Raw genomic sequence first — 16,259 nt, 5'->3', positions numbered from 1 at the left:
TGAGAACCGCCATCGATGTACGGTTGGGAGTCCCCGACGAGACCGGGGAACGTGAGGATGACAGAGTTATTTTTGAAGATTTTTAAAATATCAACCAATAGCGACCGTCTGAGGACTGCACGACTTGTAACTGGAAAGAGGAGGAGAAAGGAAATTGGACGGACGCCTTAATGTTCTGGAATGAAAATTATAGGGCTCTGCGATAATCAAATCGTAACTAAATATGACTACCTTCAAACGAAATTAGAACCTCCGACGAAGAGAAAATCGCAAAAAGATCGATCGGAAGGGCACGAAGGACGAGAAACTGCATGTCATTCACGGTTGGTTTCTAGTGATAACGAGCCCAAATTTAGTGCAACAGTCCAAGAGTATGGCATTCCAGTTTGTGAATCTATCTCGCAAAACCCCCATTTCTCTATACCATTTTAACGTGGTATAATAAGATCTTTCACGTCTTCCAACCACTTGTGGCTTCAGTTGCACTTTCCGAGCGAGCTAATGAACTTTCAAGTTCAATTCTCGATTTTGCACCACTCGCACAGGTATTTTCACTTTCTTATTTAATTTTGATCCGAAACGTATTTATTTTATTTTTCGGTTTAAATTTGCTGTTGTACAATCGTCACGCAAGATTTTCGTAATGTGGATTTCTCTTGACTGACATCTTTGTCTAAGAATTCTTCGATCTCATGGTATAATTTCCTGGATCGGGCGGCCCGTTGTTTTCGCGGTTCGTTTCACGGTCGTCGAGGTTTCTATGCTGGAAATCGAACAAGATCTCACGTATTAATCGACGATTTCATCAGATGTCTGCAACTTCGAGCCGCGTGCGCGGCTCAACCGTCCAGATGCTGGATCACTTGGAGCTGTGATTTTTTTCCTAGTTGAAATTTGGGTTATGGAGTCATCGTGACCCGCGGCGGAGACCTCTGCATCTTATTTGTTTTGAACTCGTCATTCATAATCAAAGAAGTTTCACAACTTTTTGGAACGCATGAAGCAACAACATGTTACTCCTTGCAGGACACCCAATTCAGCACAGGAAATCAAGCGTGCAATATTTATAAACATATTCGAATTGTTGTGGTTATTTATAAAAATATACCAGATACGACGTTGATTCTCCCACGTATCTCTAGTACACATGCACTTTTTTCCACAGCACTGACAAAGTTCTCACAATCTTCCCGGATGATAAAATTATCCTTATCATTCCGAAAAATCCAAAATGCTGCAATAACTTAATACTCCTCTGCCGCTTGTTTCATGTACATAATATACGTTTCGAAATATCACGTGCCGTTTAATAAACACAGATATGTTCGTATATATAAATTACGAGTGTGTGTAAGACGATCCGTATCACGACACTATCTGGTTGTCTCTGTCACACTCACTTTAATTGAGAAAGTTTACCAATCGATTCGGGTTGAGCGATGAAGAATTTTTCGATGATTATTGTTATTTGTTTAAATTTAGATTTTTATGTGGGATTCGTGCTGGCAATAACGTGTCTGTGGAACTTCCGCCTGTTAAAGTATACCCCGAACAGGCAACCTAAAGAAACAATTCGAACAATGAGGGCGCGTGCCTGCTAAAACAGGATCCGATGAATGGTCGATTTGGTTCAAGGGGGATATCCTATTTCTGTAAGTGGATGACCTAAAAAAAAAAAAACGTTTGTTCTTAAGATGGGAAGTCGGGAAGGTATCCTGTGTTTTGTAATGCCAGTCAAGTTTTTATAACTGATTTGTGATGGGATCCCGTGTTATTGGTCCGTGTACATTTTAATTTTTGACCCGAATAAACCAGGATATGTTTTAGCATAGAGGAAGCCATATTCAGATCACACTTCTGGCACGGACCTCGAATGCGAATGGCATATTACGCACATCCGCTCCCCAGTGTTTTATCGTACACTTAACAGATATTTGTAATCCAGTGCCGTGTTTTCTACATAAGTTTATTTGTCTTTCCTAACAGTTTAACAGGTACCTGCGTCAGCGCCCGATTTTATGTGCATCCGCGAACTTTTGGCAAGCTTTGTCTGCTAAAAATATTACATATGAGTAGAGAGTGAAATAAGGGAAAGTGACGGGTGTGATGACGGTCGACATTCCGAATTCTAAAATTTAACTCGTAAGTCATTTTCGAACTTATTTTCTTCGTCGTTTTCATATTTTAAACCTCGTCAAATGCCATCAGCGTTCAGACTGAGTAGCGACTTTACACTGGTCGATTCGATGCAGTTTCCCGTTCACGCTCTTACCAAAATCATTTAACGACGATAATTTACACGCAACTATACAGGGTGTCCGATGAATTCGATAATCGCCAAGTATATTTCGCAATGGAATTCTGCGGTATTGTACAAAATGCTTTACAGTCCTCGCATCAGTGAGTTAAATCACGTTTCTTCGTACTGGGTATTCGAAAAGAGAGTCCAAAATTATCCTTGAAGAATTGTAAGAAACTCAAATTTTTTAAACAGGAACCCCCTATTTTTCAACGAATACATATTTAACACCAAGAATAAGTACCACTTTCAATTCAATTGTCTATATCTAAATCTTACCGTTTTCATTTTATTTAAAAAAAAAAAAGAAAAATTGTTTCAATGTTCAGTACTTAAGAATTCATTTTAAATAACGTCTAGTGTTACTAGGTGGCGCAACGATCGCCAACGATAGGCTTCTTTCTTCTGTGAGACGTTTTGACAGATCCGCTCGTTTTAAAATGATCTCTGACGCGTTTGAGGAGTTTTCGTGATGGCTTCGGTTTCTCTGGGTATCGGACACCAAATGCACCACACGTTCTGGTCAATACTTTGTTACATTCAACGTAAATAATAAACATATTGAGATAATCTTCGTTTGAATAATTTACGAGTGCCGCCACACTTAGATTCTGGCCAGCAGCGCCACCTAGTAGCTCTAGACGTTACAAAACACTTAGCCATTTTCGAGCTATTTGGAAACACGTTCATGGCTGAAACTCTAATTTTCGTTGGAAAATTCAAAATATTTCGAAAATCTTAAAAATCTGGTATAGAACACTATACACGAAAAATATTCCTACTGTTCCACAGAATCGAAATTTATTGTAATATATAGGGTGTTCTGTTTAAAATAAGCGAGCTGACATTCATTGCCGGTATGAGCGGAAGTAGTATTTTCACGAAAATATTTTGAATCAATAGATCGCCTCCACTTTAGTGTGGTGCCCAAGTTCCAGCTTTTTCCTAGTCGCAGTTCCCAAGATCCGGATAGTGGCCCGTATTCGTTGGACACCCTGTATTGGAAAATGATTTCCATTTAGCTGGAGAGCTTCGTTTGCTGTAACATCCCGTTGCTGCGCTATCCTAACGGGGTCGCAGGCGCGGAAGGGTACGGACAAAAGGGAAAACTCACTGGAAAAGGTGCGGCATCTATGAAGCGAGATGGAAGAACCGTTTGAACAACAGGGAAAAACTTCCAGATTTCCACTACCAAGGTGTCGACTGAAAAACTTGGATATTGAGGCCCATGTACGTAATATCGTCCAGTTTTATTTGTAACTGGACTTTTCTGAACAAATGACGTCGAACGTTCGAAGCAAAAGCTTTTTTCCATTATTAACGTTAAACCATTATTGGGCGTGTTGAATGACTGTGAAGTACGTTTTCTAGCCTTTTTTTTCTAAAAAACAGTTGAACAACAGGATAGTAATGACACGCTTATGGATCATTATTTATCTAGCAAACTAATAGACCACAATGGTTCACCTTGCTGTTTTATTTATGGTTGCCATGGAAATGAATGTTAAGTGAAATGTCACCGTTGATGTTCATGATTTAAGAGGTGTTGTCATCAGATAACACAATCGACGACCAGACACGGAATCAATTAATATCGAGATTAAATGAATGCTTTACCCATTTGAATTCTTCGATAATTATGGTTTAAGACAGGGTTAATTTGCATCTCTTCGAAATCCTACATACCGAGTCTATAAATTACACAAGCGGGCAAGTAGATAGCAGCAAACATTGAAAGATCGTTTACATCTACAATCCACATCAAAACTCTTCCTTATTCAGATATTTCAATGTATAGACCTTCGAATGGCAATCCTATCTCAGGATAAAAAAAAGACACTGAATCATGATTAGAAGACTCTTTGAGCTGTGATGAATAGGAATAATGCCGGTAAAGTAACCAAACACAAATTTCCTTTTCGAATACCTTTCGAACTTGCACAAGCTTAAACAAACACCTTTAGATAAAGTTAAAGTCGTGAATGCAATCGGGAGATTAATTATTCGTCCACCATAGTTATTTTCTAAAAATTGTTTATAGCACACACCAAATGTTGCGCTTGGTTGAAAATGAGCCTACGCGCAATTAAACTATTTAGTTTAAATAAAATTGCTTGAAAATATTAATAATTTCAAAATCTAAGCCGAGCAAAATTATTCGTCTACTTTGCATTCACTTGGATTTTGATACGAAATGTCTACTTTATGGAATATCCTTTCTGTTTTACAATCCCCCCCGGCCTTTTGGGCATTGATTCTACAATTTTTTTTTTTTTTTAATAAAATTAACGTCTATTTTGGCCCAGTCTCCTTGACAACTGGTTTTTAATTATTCCTTATTGGATATTTCATATTTTTTACCATTTCTTTCAAATCGAACCGTGAACGTTCAATACGGTTCACGTCTGGCAAATGAGGCGAGGTCTCCAATACTTTTGGTGTGTTACCGCTAACAATACTCGGTTGACGCTTAGGGCCGTTGTCTCGTTCAAAAACGTATTTATCCAAAATTCCCATGTTATTTGAACCGTCTCGTAAATTGCTCTTACGAATGTGCAGACAAAGCGGTCCCTAATTCTATCAATAAAATGAAGCCGACCCGCACCAAGCCAGGACATACGTCCCCCGAATGAGAACTAACTGAACTACCTCATGTTTCACCCTTGGATTTTGGTTTATACGTCTCTCCTTGTTTTCTGTTGACTAAAACTTTTCGTCATTTTCCAAATAACTCAATTTCAGTTTCATTCGTGAAAATAACGTTTTCCCAGATTGCAACGTCTTTATTAATACACTGTTAAGCAAATTCAAGACGCTTCCTTCTATTTACTTCACCAACAAACGATTTCTTCTTAGCTACTCGTGCCCTGAACCGTTCTTGTTCGACAATTTTCTCATTGTAGTAACATGTACAACTTCTCCACAATTACTTTCAACTCTCTTTCCCAAATCTGTTACAGTAATATTTGGATTAACATTCACTTTCCTAATAATTTCCCGTTTCACGAATTTGTTAAATGCAGGTTTTCTCCCTCTTCCCGCCAATGTTCCTGTTGCTTTATATTTTTTCATGGTGGACTGGACCGTTGATCTGCTCCTTCCAGTAATTTCGGCCATTGCCCGTCGGGATTTTCCTTCGGCATTTAATTCTATGATCAACTCTCTTACGTGAGAAGAAACTTCAGAAGATTTACGACCCATTTTTACAAGTAACTTGTACTAACCTGCACTTTTGTGAAAATAGTAAACAATATTGTGATATTCACAATGGCACGTTTAAATTGCCTTGAAGAATTAAAAAAAAATAATAATAAACAGTAAATATTTTGTTGCTTCTGCAAAGTGGACGGATAGCTTTGCTCGGCTCGGATTTTGAAACTATTATCATTTTGAAGCAATTTTTATAATTATTGAGAATTATTTTACTGCTAATTTAATAAAAACTGAACGGTTTAATACCATATAGGCTCATTTTCAACCAAGCGCAACACTTAGTGTGTGGTAAGAACGATCTTTAGGAAACAACCGTGGTGGGCGAATAACTAAACTCCTAATCGCATCTTATTCCGCGGGGATACTTTAATGCGGCAAATCCAGACCTAAGCCAACCGAAATCCAATCGAGTTCCTCTATATCCCCATTTATCTCTCTTTCTCTCTGCTTTCAAAGATCGCGTCTGATGAGACCAAGAACTGGAATACCTGGTCGTCGAGTGGATCGTGGAAGCCAGGAATGGGACCCGACATGGAGGAAAAGATTTGAGAGCATTCGCTCTCGATGTCGGGAAATGGGAAACGGAAGAGCCTAAAGGTGTAAGAGTACATGTAGGTGAGCTTAAAGATGAGCTGTTAACCGCGAACTCTTCCCCCTGAAAGGTTATTGTTGGCATGTACAGCTGTATTTTAAGGATGATATCGAGATAGCACGATTTGGGCTCGAGTCTTTAGATTACGGAAGTTATGTAACAGCTGCAACCAAAAGATCCTGTGATACTTAAGTAAATTTGACAAACGGATTTTTACAACTCTGCGCGATTATTACTTTGTGTGAAGCAAATAGCCTGCTGGCCGGGAAAAATCACGAAGAGTAAAGTCGGATAAAAGTGATCTTCTAATCGTGCGACAGTTCAACGATCGAGTTTTAGGGAAATTGTAAGATTCGCCGGCTCGTGATGTCTTCCCTTTTCACATTAACATCATCTCGGTTAAGTTAATTGAACTTAGGAAGTTTATTCACCTCTAGATCTATTATTACGACCAAGGGGTACGCTAAACCGCACAATGTGATCGCCTTGAATCATTTTTTTGTCTCGCACTCCATTCCTCCCGATCTGGAGCTTGGGAATCGAGGTTCGGCCTCGCACTATCCAGAATTTGCCCCCGAAATCGAGGAGGAAGAACGCTCTTTCCACGGTTTTTCCACGACGGTTCCGATGCTCTCGATAAAAATGGTTCAACCTTCAATTGTGGTTTTTAACTATCGTTTGAGACAGTAATAATTTTATCGCGTGCCACTTCACAGATCGAAACATCAGCAGAAATACATTCGGATCTGGTTAATAATAAAAATAAAGTGGACAGATGATTTTTAGGTTGAGAAAGGTTCGAGCAAAGGTCGAATTGCCCGTTAAACAAAGTTCTTATCATTTTCGTGGTCAAAAGTTAACCTAGTTCGCGAGCACGGCGCAGAGTTTTCGATTGTCTTTTATAAAGAAGTGCTCTAGCTAAGAGAGTCCATAGAAACCGAAAAATGTCTATTTAAAATTCAAATATACTGCCCGGGTTTCGTCACCGAGGTAAAGCTCTGCCCACACGTTTCATGATTGGGAAGTAACGAAAAATTGAGCAACGAAATATCTCGGTGTAAGTGAGTGTTTGTTTGGCTTCGGCCTGACGGTTCACTTGAAATCTATTGCCTCATAGTTTTACCTCTGGAACTTACAAAATTCATATTTTATTAAACCTCTGAGTGAACGGTAAACTCCATGGAATGCGTTTAATTGCTCCTTGCCGTAAACACATAATACGACGGCTCTAATTATTACAAAATAATATCGACGCACAAACCCAACAAACTGGTTCACAATGAGAATACATAGATCGAAAACAAAGGGCAAATTACACCAATTAGCGAGTGGTGAATACATAATTGTGTTACACATATCGGAAAGGTCTAGAGGTCAATGTAAAATAACGCAAGCTTGCAAATTGCTGATTGATTTAGCTGCTCCGAGGAACACGTAACAATATCTCATACGTACATCTACCACCTTTGGGTGGTTCAGACGTGGTTTACGCTGCAATAACTCTCCGCGTCTGTACATCACTCGACGAAGAGCTCGATTTTTAATGCTTAATTAATGGCGATTTTTCACGGCATTAACAACTTTATTTGACCTTGCGACTGGCCAATGATAAGCAAATATCCTTAGATTCAGCTCGTTACGTCGATGGTCACCCTGAAGCACGCGCGCACCATCATCAGGTACCACACAAATGCATAATTGGCTGAAATCAATATTTTACCACATAGGTACGAACTACAATGACAACGGTGGGTTGCCAAATCCTATTTGGTAACTTTAAATAACAATTACGGTGTTCCTTTCAGGTGGATTGGCAACCGAGTTGGTAACGTTAAGAGGATTGTGTTGTTGGAAATGTAGAAACGTGGTGTAAGATGTATTTTGTAAAGATCTTAATGAGTCTTATGGCGTTTATTGCAAAGGCGAGGAAAGCTTCGTATGATTTGTTCAGAGCGCTGGTCAAACAAATTAAAGTACGTTTTATTGGAGCTCGGAGCCATTTATTTACCTTTGCCAATATTGACACACGCAATTACTCAAGATGAAATAGTGCAATGAAATTGAAATGCTGAATTAATAATAAAATGCTGACCTTTCGACCGGTCGCGCAATCGAGAAAATCAATGGGACCTACAAGAAACGAGCCTCGTTGCTCAATCGAGTAATGAGCGAAAAGAAAAGGGGTCCCTGTAACATTGAAAACCGCGCCCTTTTTCGTGCCTTTTAATGGCATTCAAGCTAAGTGTATCGTTTGCTAGGCGGATAATTGAAAAATTCTTGCGAAATTGCCGCAAACTCCGGATTTAAAATAGCTCCAGGGCCTAAAGTCTTTTTGCGATGAAAATGCGACCGGATCTATTCGATAAATTTGGTCAGGTCGGCTGCCAAGGTAGGCGACAGAGATTGGCAGCTTCCGCTCCGAACTTTAAAATTCCTTTCGCACAGCTGGGATTTCGATTTTGTTTTGGCCACTTCCGGTTAAAGTTGAGCTTTAAAGTTCACAGTGCCTTCCTGGACACATAAAGGAGATTGCACGCCAAGAATAAATCGTAACTGTGTGCAAAGTTTTCGTGTTGCTCGTCCTTTCAAGTTATTTCAGAACCGCAGATAGTTCCGGTAGATAAATGCATGCACAGAAAACAGAAAGATCGTAATTGACGAAGATATAAATGCCAATTACGATTAGCGTTTCCTTGGTAGTTTTCAAAGCAACGTAAGCGATTTGCTGGTGAAAAACCGTTTTGGTGCTGACTTTTTATAGCTTTGCGGCAACCAAACATCTTAATCCTCTAGTGCGTCGTGCAGTCTTCATTCCAGCGTCAATCCTTACACGTTGATTTATAAAATCAGATATTAACAAATGTGTCTACAAAAAGCCACTGATACAGTGAGAACGATTTGAAACCGGCCGTGCTGAAAACTTGCTTTGCTGGAAGGAAAAATAAGGGAAAACAAGTACTTTTAGATTTGACCTTTGAAATTTCCCACGATGCGCCGACGCGTTTTAGGCAAATTGGCGCTCGCTAAATTTCTCTTAAAATTCCAGAGATTTGGAAAGAACGGAAAACCGAAAATTGCAAAATTTCGAAAATTCATAAAAAAGTTTAAACCCAAAAATTACGGAAACCGACTCCTGTTATCTCGTGATTTTCCGGGCGGTCTTTCGGAACGACTTTGCACCTCAAGAAATGCTCAGAAGCGCATTTACCCCCACATCAAAATCCTCAATATAAAAAAAAATACTTACTGCTCAGGATTCGCAAAAACGAACTTCCTCAGCTTCAAATCTCTCAGTACGATCCCGTTCTGATGACAGAGCTGTACCGTCTCAACGATCTGCTTAAAGAGTCTGCGCGCTTCAGTTTCGCGCAGGCGCTTCCGCTGTCGCACGTACGAATGGAGGTCGCCGTGCGAGTTCGGAAATACGAGGTAGAGATAGCGTTGCCCGACGACCACTTCGTGTAGCGATTGGACGAGCGGATGAGAATCCAACCGATAATGTGCGGAGATCAACGAGTGGTTATCCCTTGACACAATCTGAAAGAAATAAAATTAAAAAAAACTACCTTAGTGTTCGAAATTGTCCTAGAACGGTAGATGATTTGGGTTTGGGACCACTTATTTCTAGCGATAGGAGGGAACACTGAAACATTCCTAAATCATGCAGATCTTCAAAAATTGAGGGAAATGCGTGAATTGGCGAGACCTGTCTACCCAGATCGAAATTTTTCTGACCTGCAACGCATCTGCTGATTTAGTAATTCGATCGGAAAAAACCTAACCTCGGTCTGAACGGCCAACGGAAAGATCTCTTGGAGATATATTCGTTAATTATGAATGTGCTGGTTGTTTTAACATTAAATTAACTTCCGTTGAACCAAGCATCCGATGAAGAAAAAATGGCATTTTAACGTTTCTATGACAATTCGCTTGCAAGTAAGGTTTACGGCACGTTAATGATGGTATAAGGTTTCGAACTTGTGGTAACTTTGGTGATAAGAAAATGCCCGCGTAACGGAGAAACTGACCAATACTCCCGCTCTTATTTCGTCGTTACTATAACCCGACGATTTGCTGAGAAATGGTCTTCTAGAACTTCCTAACAAACCAAAGGCGGTTAATTTGATCAAATATTGCCGACGCTGTGTCATTACTTTGTTAGCTGGAGTCCACCAAGAAAGGAGTTGTCATTACGAGACAGGAAGGGAATAGAAGAACGGCCATTGTTTATTACCATGCTTTTTATTCTATCAATAAGTAATTAAAATTTACACCTGTGGATTCTCCATACTCTGACATGCACTACGCATCCTTTCTTGTCTTCATTCAAATACCTACATGATGACCTCGAGGTCGCCTAAACCCTTTACATAAGGTATTTCAACTTTCCTGCATTTAGCAGTTGACAACCTGCAAATCTGGTAGCGAGGCAATATTATTAATATCAGCACTGTCACTGATACCTACATAATAATTAGATACCAATTTTAAAACACTATATGCTGAGCTGGTCATTAGGAAATCGATTCGTATGTTGTATTTTTTGCAACCTGTTTGTGAAAGACTTATTTCGAAACCAAAAAGGATTGGTCTTATAGCTCTCGTTATAATCATTTTGTAATCACTATTGAGCGTACCATTTAAGGTGAATTAATAAATGGCGATTGTTAGTTAAGTTTCGATGCGTACATGATAGGAGATGATGTCATGAATTCCTACTTGGAACACGTCTAAACTTTACCCCTACAAGTCAATAACACATTTTCATTGGCATTTAATCTGAAATAAAACACATATATAATTACATACTAGGTGTACCTACCCACCAATTACAATATAGCTGTTTAACAAATAATTCTTTTGTATTTAACTCTGCAAAAACGACATTACCTTGACAATTGCACGTTGTTACATCACATTTAAACGTTGGGCAACTTCGTTTTAATAGAAATAAAATATCAATTTATAATATTTCTATGTCAGGGGCTAAGTAATACCTGCGCTGACTACTAATGGTTCGTAATCTTCCCGAGATGAAAAGCGCCAAAGCAGCTGGTGGGACTTTTTCGTAACTGAGGAAGTATTCAAGGTGGCAATGCGGCGGTTCAGGAATATGTGCAGTTGCCCTTCTACGAATTATCGTAGAATGTATGCTGAATAATTGAGAATTATCAAGGTGGAATGATCGTGTCTTTGAATTGGTTTTGTAATCTTGCATCGCATTTATACGCCCACAATTATGCCAATAAATCGAAGAGCAACGTAGCGGATTAGATTTACTGTTAACTAATTGCCGTATTGATGACGACTTTCCTTGTTCTGCCAGACTTTTTTAATTTCATGACTACTCATATCGGATAAAACGCTTGGTGCAACAGATTAACCTTGGTATTTTTAGATCGACCAGAGCGAGTAAATAAATTTGGCCAACCCACAAAAAATATATTTCGCAATCGCTACACATTGAAATTAATCTTAACCTTGGGCCAACGTTCCAATGTTCAATGTTTCAGCTTCATTGTAATGAGCGCTTGTGCGAGTTGCACCTAATGAGACTGCAAAATGGGGCGAGAGCGTAGGGCCATGCCCGGTTAGTAGAAAACGCGAAGCCAAAACTACATGTGCTCCCTTCTAAATATATTATATTATTTATTTAAAAATTGGCAGTGGGAAGGAATCCAAATTATGAGCCAAATACTGATGCAGGGTCGGAATTTTCCATCAACCCCCTCGCAAAAAAATAGTTACATGCACCCATTTCGCCAATTTATGTACCTTGGTATCAGGAAGGCGGCTGCACTTACGTCTGCCTCACTCGGACACCCACCACCACACCCTATCATTTGATCGCCAAACAATAAGAGGAAACCAGAGGAAAAGCTAAGGACAAATGGGGGAAAACATAAAACTGGGAACGGGCACAGAGAAGATTTAAAAAAATATTATTTGAGTACATAGGAGAGCGGGGATGGAAACTCAACTTTCCCTCCTCGTTTGTCCGGCTAGTGTTAGGTACGAGTTCAGAAACGTCACTTAATGATTGCTCTTGCTCACTGCAAACTGAATTTCCTCTCATTTGTCAAGAGACGTTTATGCCCTTTGCTGATTAATACGCTTCTTAATTAGAATTATGCCTCGGACAAGGATGCGTCAACGGATGAATGAATATTCAGGGACGGAAATTTCCGAATTTCCGTTTAGAATGGAGCAATATTTTAAAATATTTCCATTACAAATATGGGATCTCATCGACCAGTTTTTAATTCACTCTTCTCTCGACCCACTCTATAACTTGATCTCGAACTTGGGGGTTACACGGAGGGCAACTAAGGACCAATATTAACGGAACAGGTTAGGTAAGGTGTAAGGTGGCAAAAGCGAGGGTAAACTTTGATCTCAAACTTGTGATCACCATAAAAGCCGAAGGGTGGCTAGATTGAGAACCAAACACAAGGATGCAAATTGGATAGGAAACTGGAGTCGGCTTTGGGGAGAAAACTCCTGTGATAGCTAGGGTCGATGCTTTTGCCGTGAGAAAAAATTGTAAGTCGTAAAAAATTGTGAATATACGTTTGGAGAAAGTGTGGAACTGAGTATTTAGTGAGTTGATGTATCGACTTGGACGCCAGGGAGACCGTTCGTGGGGCCCATTAAAGTCTCAATAACAAATGAATTCAAGATAAAGCTGAAGTAAAAATAATAAAAAAACAAACATTTAATTTTTTTTTAAATAATTGGACAAGTTCCTGACAGAATATTATCTATCTATTCCCCGATGCCATAGCCAAAGGCTGTTCCAACGTCCCGGTGTAAGAATTTTTTTCTCTATCAAAAGAAATCGATTTTGTTCGTTAGAATGTCACGTAACTTATGATGTGAAATAGCCTTTGTTACACATAAGTCTAAAATCTGAAAGTTTCTAGAAAAAAAAAGAAAGAAAAACGGGATTTTGTCTATCAAGATTTGGAAAGTATCCAACATCTCACAAAAAACCTATTTTGATTGTGAGAATGCCCTGCAGGAACGAGTGCAAAACGAACTTTTAAGTGAATCCCACGACTCAAATTTACATTAATAGTTGACTGAAATGTGTGATAACTGAACTGTGGTGTCTGAGATTTTCCAAAATAAAAAAGAAAATGTAATTCCATCAGACTATAAAGGCTTTCGGCAGCTGGTCAAAATACAATTGGAAATCATTTTCAGGCATAGATATATAAACCGTGTTTCGATAGAGCTGCTTCACGTTGACGTTCGTCCACAACTCCTGTGGATGTTATCTCATTGGAGCTTCGCTGAAAAAAGACTATTTCTGGTAGATTCGCTGTGAAGGCACACTTGAAACTGCGAAGCTGACTAATATTCTACCAAGATTTTATAACCTTAAAAAAGATATGTGGACTGCTTAAAAGTGAACCGATTTTTTAACCCCAAAAGTTTTTGGACCTTAATCCATTGGAATGGAATTCGAGACGGAACATCAACGTATTTAATCATAAAATATCGTAAAAATGCTATTGCACAAACTAATCGTTGAACCTAGAGTTCAAACATGTGAATGCGATATCCTTGATGAGCGTGTATCACAGTAGCTCAATGAGTAGACGTATCCATTACTATTTATGAAATATTGTGAAATTTCACGTGGAATATACGAGGATATATCCCTAATAAAATTAAACAAAAATACTTACGAAAATCTAACAACCAATAGTAACACACGAAATAGGAAATGACGTTGGTGCTGACGAAATCGTACGATGTTTTATGGAATGATATATCAGCCAGAAAATTGTGGTGAGCGTGTCACAATAATTGACCTTGGACAGTATTGGAGGATAATGTAAGTATGCAAATTCCTCGGCAAATTGTCAATGGAAAATTGCTGAGAAGGTTAATCGTTTTAGCGATTAACACAAATCGCATTGGAAAGAATTAAGCCCTTGTTGGAGCAAAGAGATTAAGACACTAGACAATTAGCTACTAACAGTTGGTAGCTTTAAAATGAAATATGTATAGTATCCGTTTATCGGAAGTTCGAAGAAATTTAACCCAGAATTCAGGGTAGAACCGGGACAAATCCCCGTAAACCTCAAATTTTGCTCGCCATCTCGCCGTCACGTATTACATTAAAAAATTGACAAATCAACTAAGAGAAAACACTCCAGTGACAAATGACGCTGTCACGATAATAGTCTCCATTGGATCGTCAGTTATGAGCGGATCTGTCGAGGAGTGTTTGTCCTGCTCTAAAGCAGGGAAAACACTTCTCACCTCTAGGACGAAAACTTCGGGATTTATTATGTAAATGCAGGGTTGAAAGTGTAAGACAACGAGAAAAAAAACATGATGTGATGTTCATCTAAATGTACCTACCCCAAAAAATAACACCTCCCCAAAAATCTTACCTTGCAAACTAACTCCTGCTTATTCTTCACGTCAACACACCTATACAACGAACTCCCAATCACTTGTTCGAACAACTGGTACTTGTCAGTGAATAAAGCATTATCCAAGTCGTTATCACAGTTTTGCCCAGGTATCACAATTTCATGTTGTTGAGTTCCCTTGCTGATGGCCTTAACTCGTGGATCACAGCTGTTAGCTAGTCGAATTTTGCGTATCACAGCATCGGCTATGGACGAAGACACGATATCCCGACTCGTAACGGGGATACGGTTATCACGAGGGTTATCACTATGCCTCAGCTTGTCAGTATCATGTATCATGGCTGATATCAAGGCTGATACTGCGCCGTTCTGGATAGTAGACATTTTGTTGCCTCGCATGGGTGACAAGATTATTGTCTTGCTTGATTTGTGTCTTGAAGGCTTGCTTCAAGAGATGTGAGTTTGAGGTCGATGTTGTGGCTTGATAAGAAGGTTGATGTGTCAGGAATGATCTGGTAACAACATTAGATGTAAATGTAAAAAAGTAAGGCGAAATGCACCTATAAAGAAAACACTGTACAAGGCAAAAAGAACATTTGAAAAGGTCGGAATTTGGTAACAAATGTCTTTACTATTACGGAATAACTGACTGGAAAATTAATAAGATAAATGAATTTTTCATGTCCCTCGAGTTTCTATTTTATTCAAAATACGTAGTAACGTGTCGTTTTCATATCGCACTCAAGGTACTCCATATACTTTATTTACTTTTTTGCCAAAAAAACTGATTAATACATTTTCAAACGAACACTAAACATTCGCAAAATATCTACAAACACGGATCCATACGTACTTGCAATTTCGTTGAAAACAAATACATTAAATTAGTTTTTTATGTTTGTCGTCTTTTCACGAATTAGTTCGGCTGTCGCAATTACGATATTACATACATTAGAGATTCGAGGGCGCAGTCCCGCGACTACATGAGAAATCTTGAATTCGTCCGGATTTCGAGGAGGCAAAACGTTTTCCCCATCACGTTGTATCATAATTTGCGTAAAAATTTTCAATGCAGGACGGGAAATTTGAACGTCTGTCTAATCGTATGTAACCATGACGACTGGGCGATTGTTTACCAGTTATTGAAATAAATGTTTTTGACATTTTCAAATGTTTTGATAAAATTAAATAATTTTGGGACAAAACCGATGAGAACATATTAAAAAAAAAAACTCTTTAAAGAAGCCCGAACTAAAATTTGCCTTGAAACAATGGAACACCCAAAAAAATTAAACGAAAAAACCTTGCGTAAAAATTACGACACGTATGTGTTATTGGAAAAGGTCAAAAAGAACCATTATTGTGACATTGCGTATGGTATACACACTCACCTTGAATTTGATTTTGACTGGTCAGGCAGAAAACTGCGGAATTAATCCGAAATATGGCTCGCGGGGGGAGGGCAATTATAACTGGAACCACTAGAACCGAGTGAAAAGCCCGAAAATGTCACTCAAAGTCCCGACTTTTAAGTCTTCAACACGAAACAAACGAATAACAAAGCACAGCCATGAATTCAACGATGAGAACGAGCGAACGTGCACACTCTACCGCCGGCATGGTCCGTCTGAAAAATCGACGAAAATCCAAACGTCGCGTCGTGGCGCCATTGCTCGGAATGCTCGGCACTGTTGCCGCCTTCTCGGGTAAGTCAATTAAAAACGTAAAAGAAATGGGCGGGCCTCATGCGCTGTTGCCGCTCTTC

The 16,259-nt window shown here is 39.1% G+C and overlaps 1 protein-coding gene across 1 annotated transcript in view; it reads right to left on the bottom strand.

The window, feature by feature from the left end:
- LOC136344223 (tribbles homolog 2-like) overlaps positions 1-16,032 on the bottom strand; it is a 40,364-nt gene extending 24,332 nt beyond the window's left edge. The window contains exons 1-3 of the mRNA XM_066291467.1: positions 15,886-16,032; positions 14,513-15,006; positions 9,352-9,641 (exon numbers count right to left, since the gene is read on the bottom strand). Of these exons, the coding sequence (XP_066147564.1) occupies positions 9,352-9,641; positions 14,513-14,893 (671 nt within the window). The 5' untranslated portion in view covers positions 14,894-15,006; positions 15,886-16,032. The remainder of the gene's footprint in view (positions 1-9,351; positions 9,642-14,512; positions 15,007-15,885) is intronic.
- Positions 16,033-16,259: the final 227 nt, after the last annotated feature.

This window comes from Euwallacea fornicatus, chromosome 16 (assembly GCF_040115645.1).
Source record: "Euwallacea fornicatus isolate EFF26 chromosome 16, ASM4011564v1, whole genome shotgun sequence".
In the NCBI taxonomy this organism is placed as follows: Eukaryota; Metazoa; Arthropoda; class Insecta; order Coleoptera; family Curculionidae; genus Euwallacea; species Euwallacea fornicatus.
This window is presented reverse-complemented; position numbering and strand designations above follow the sequence as displayed.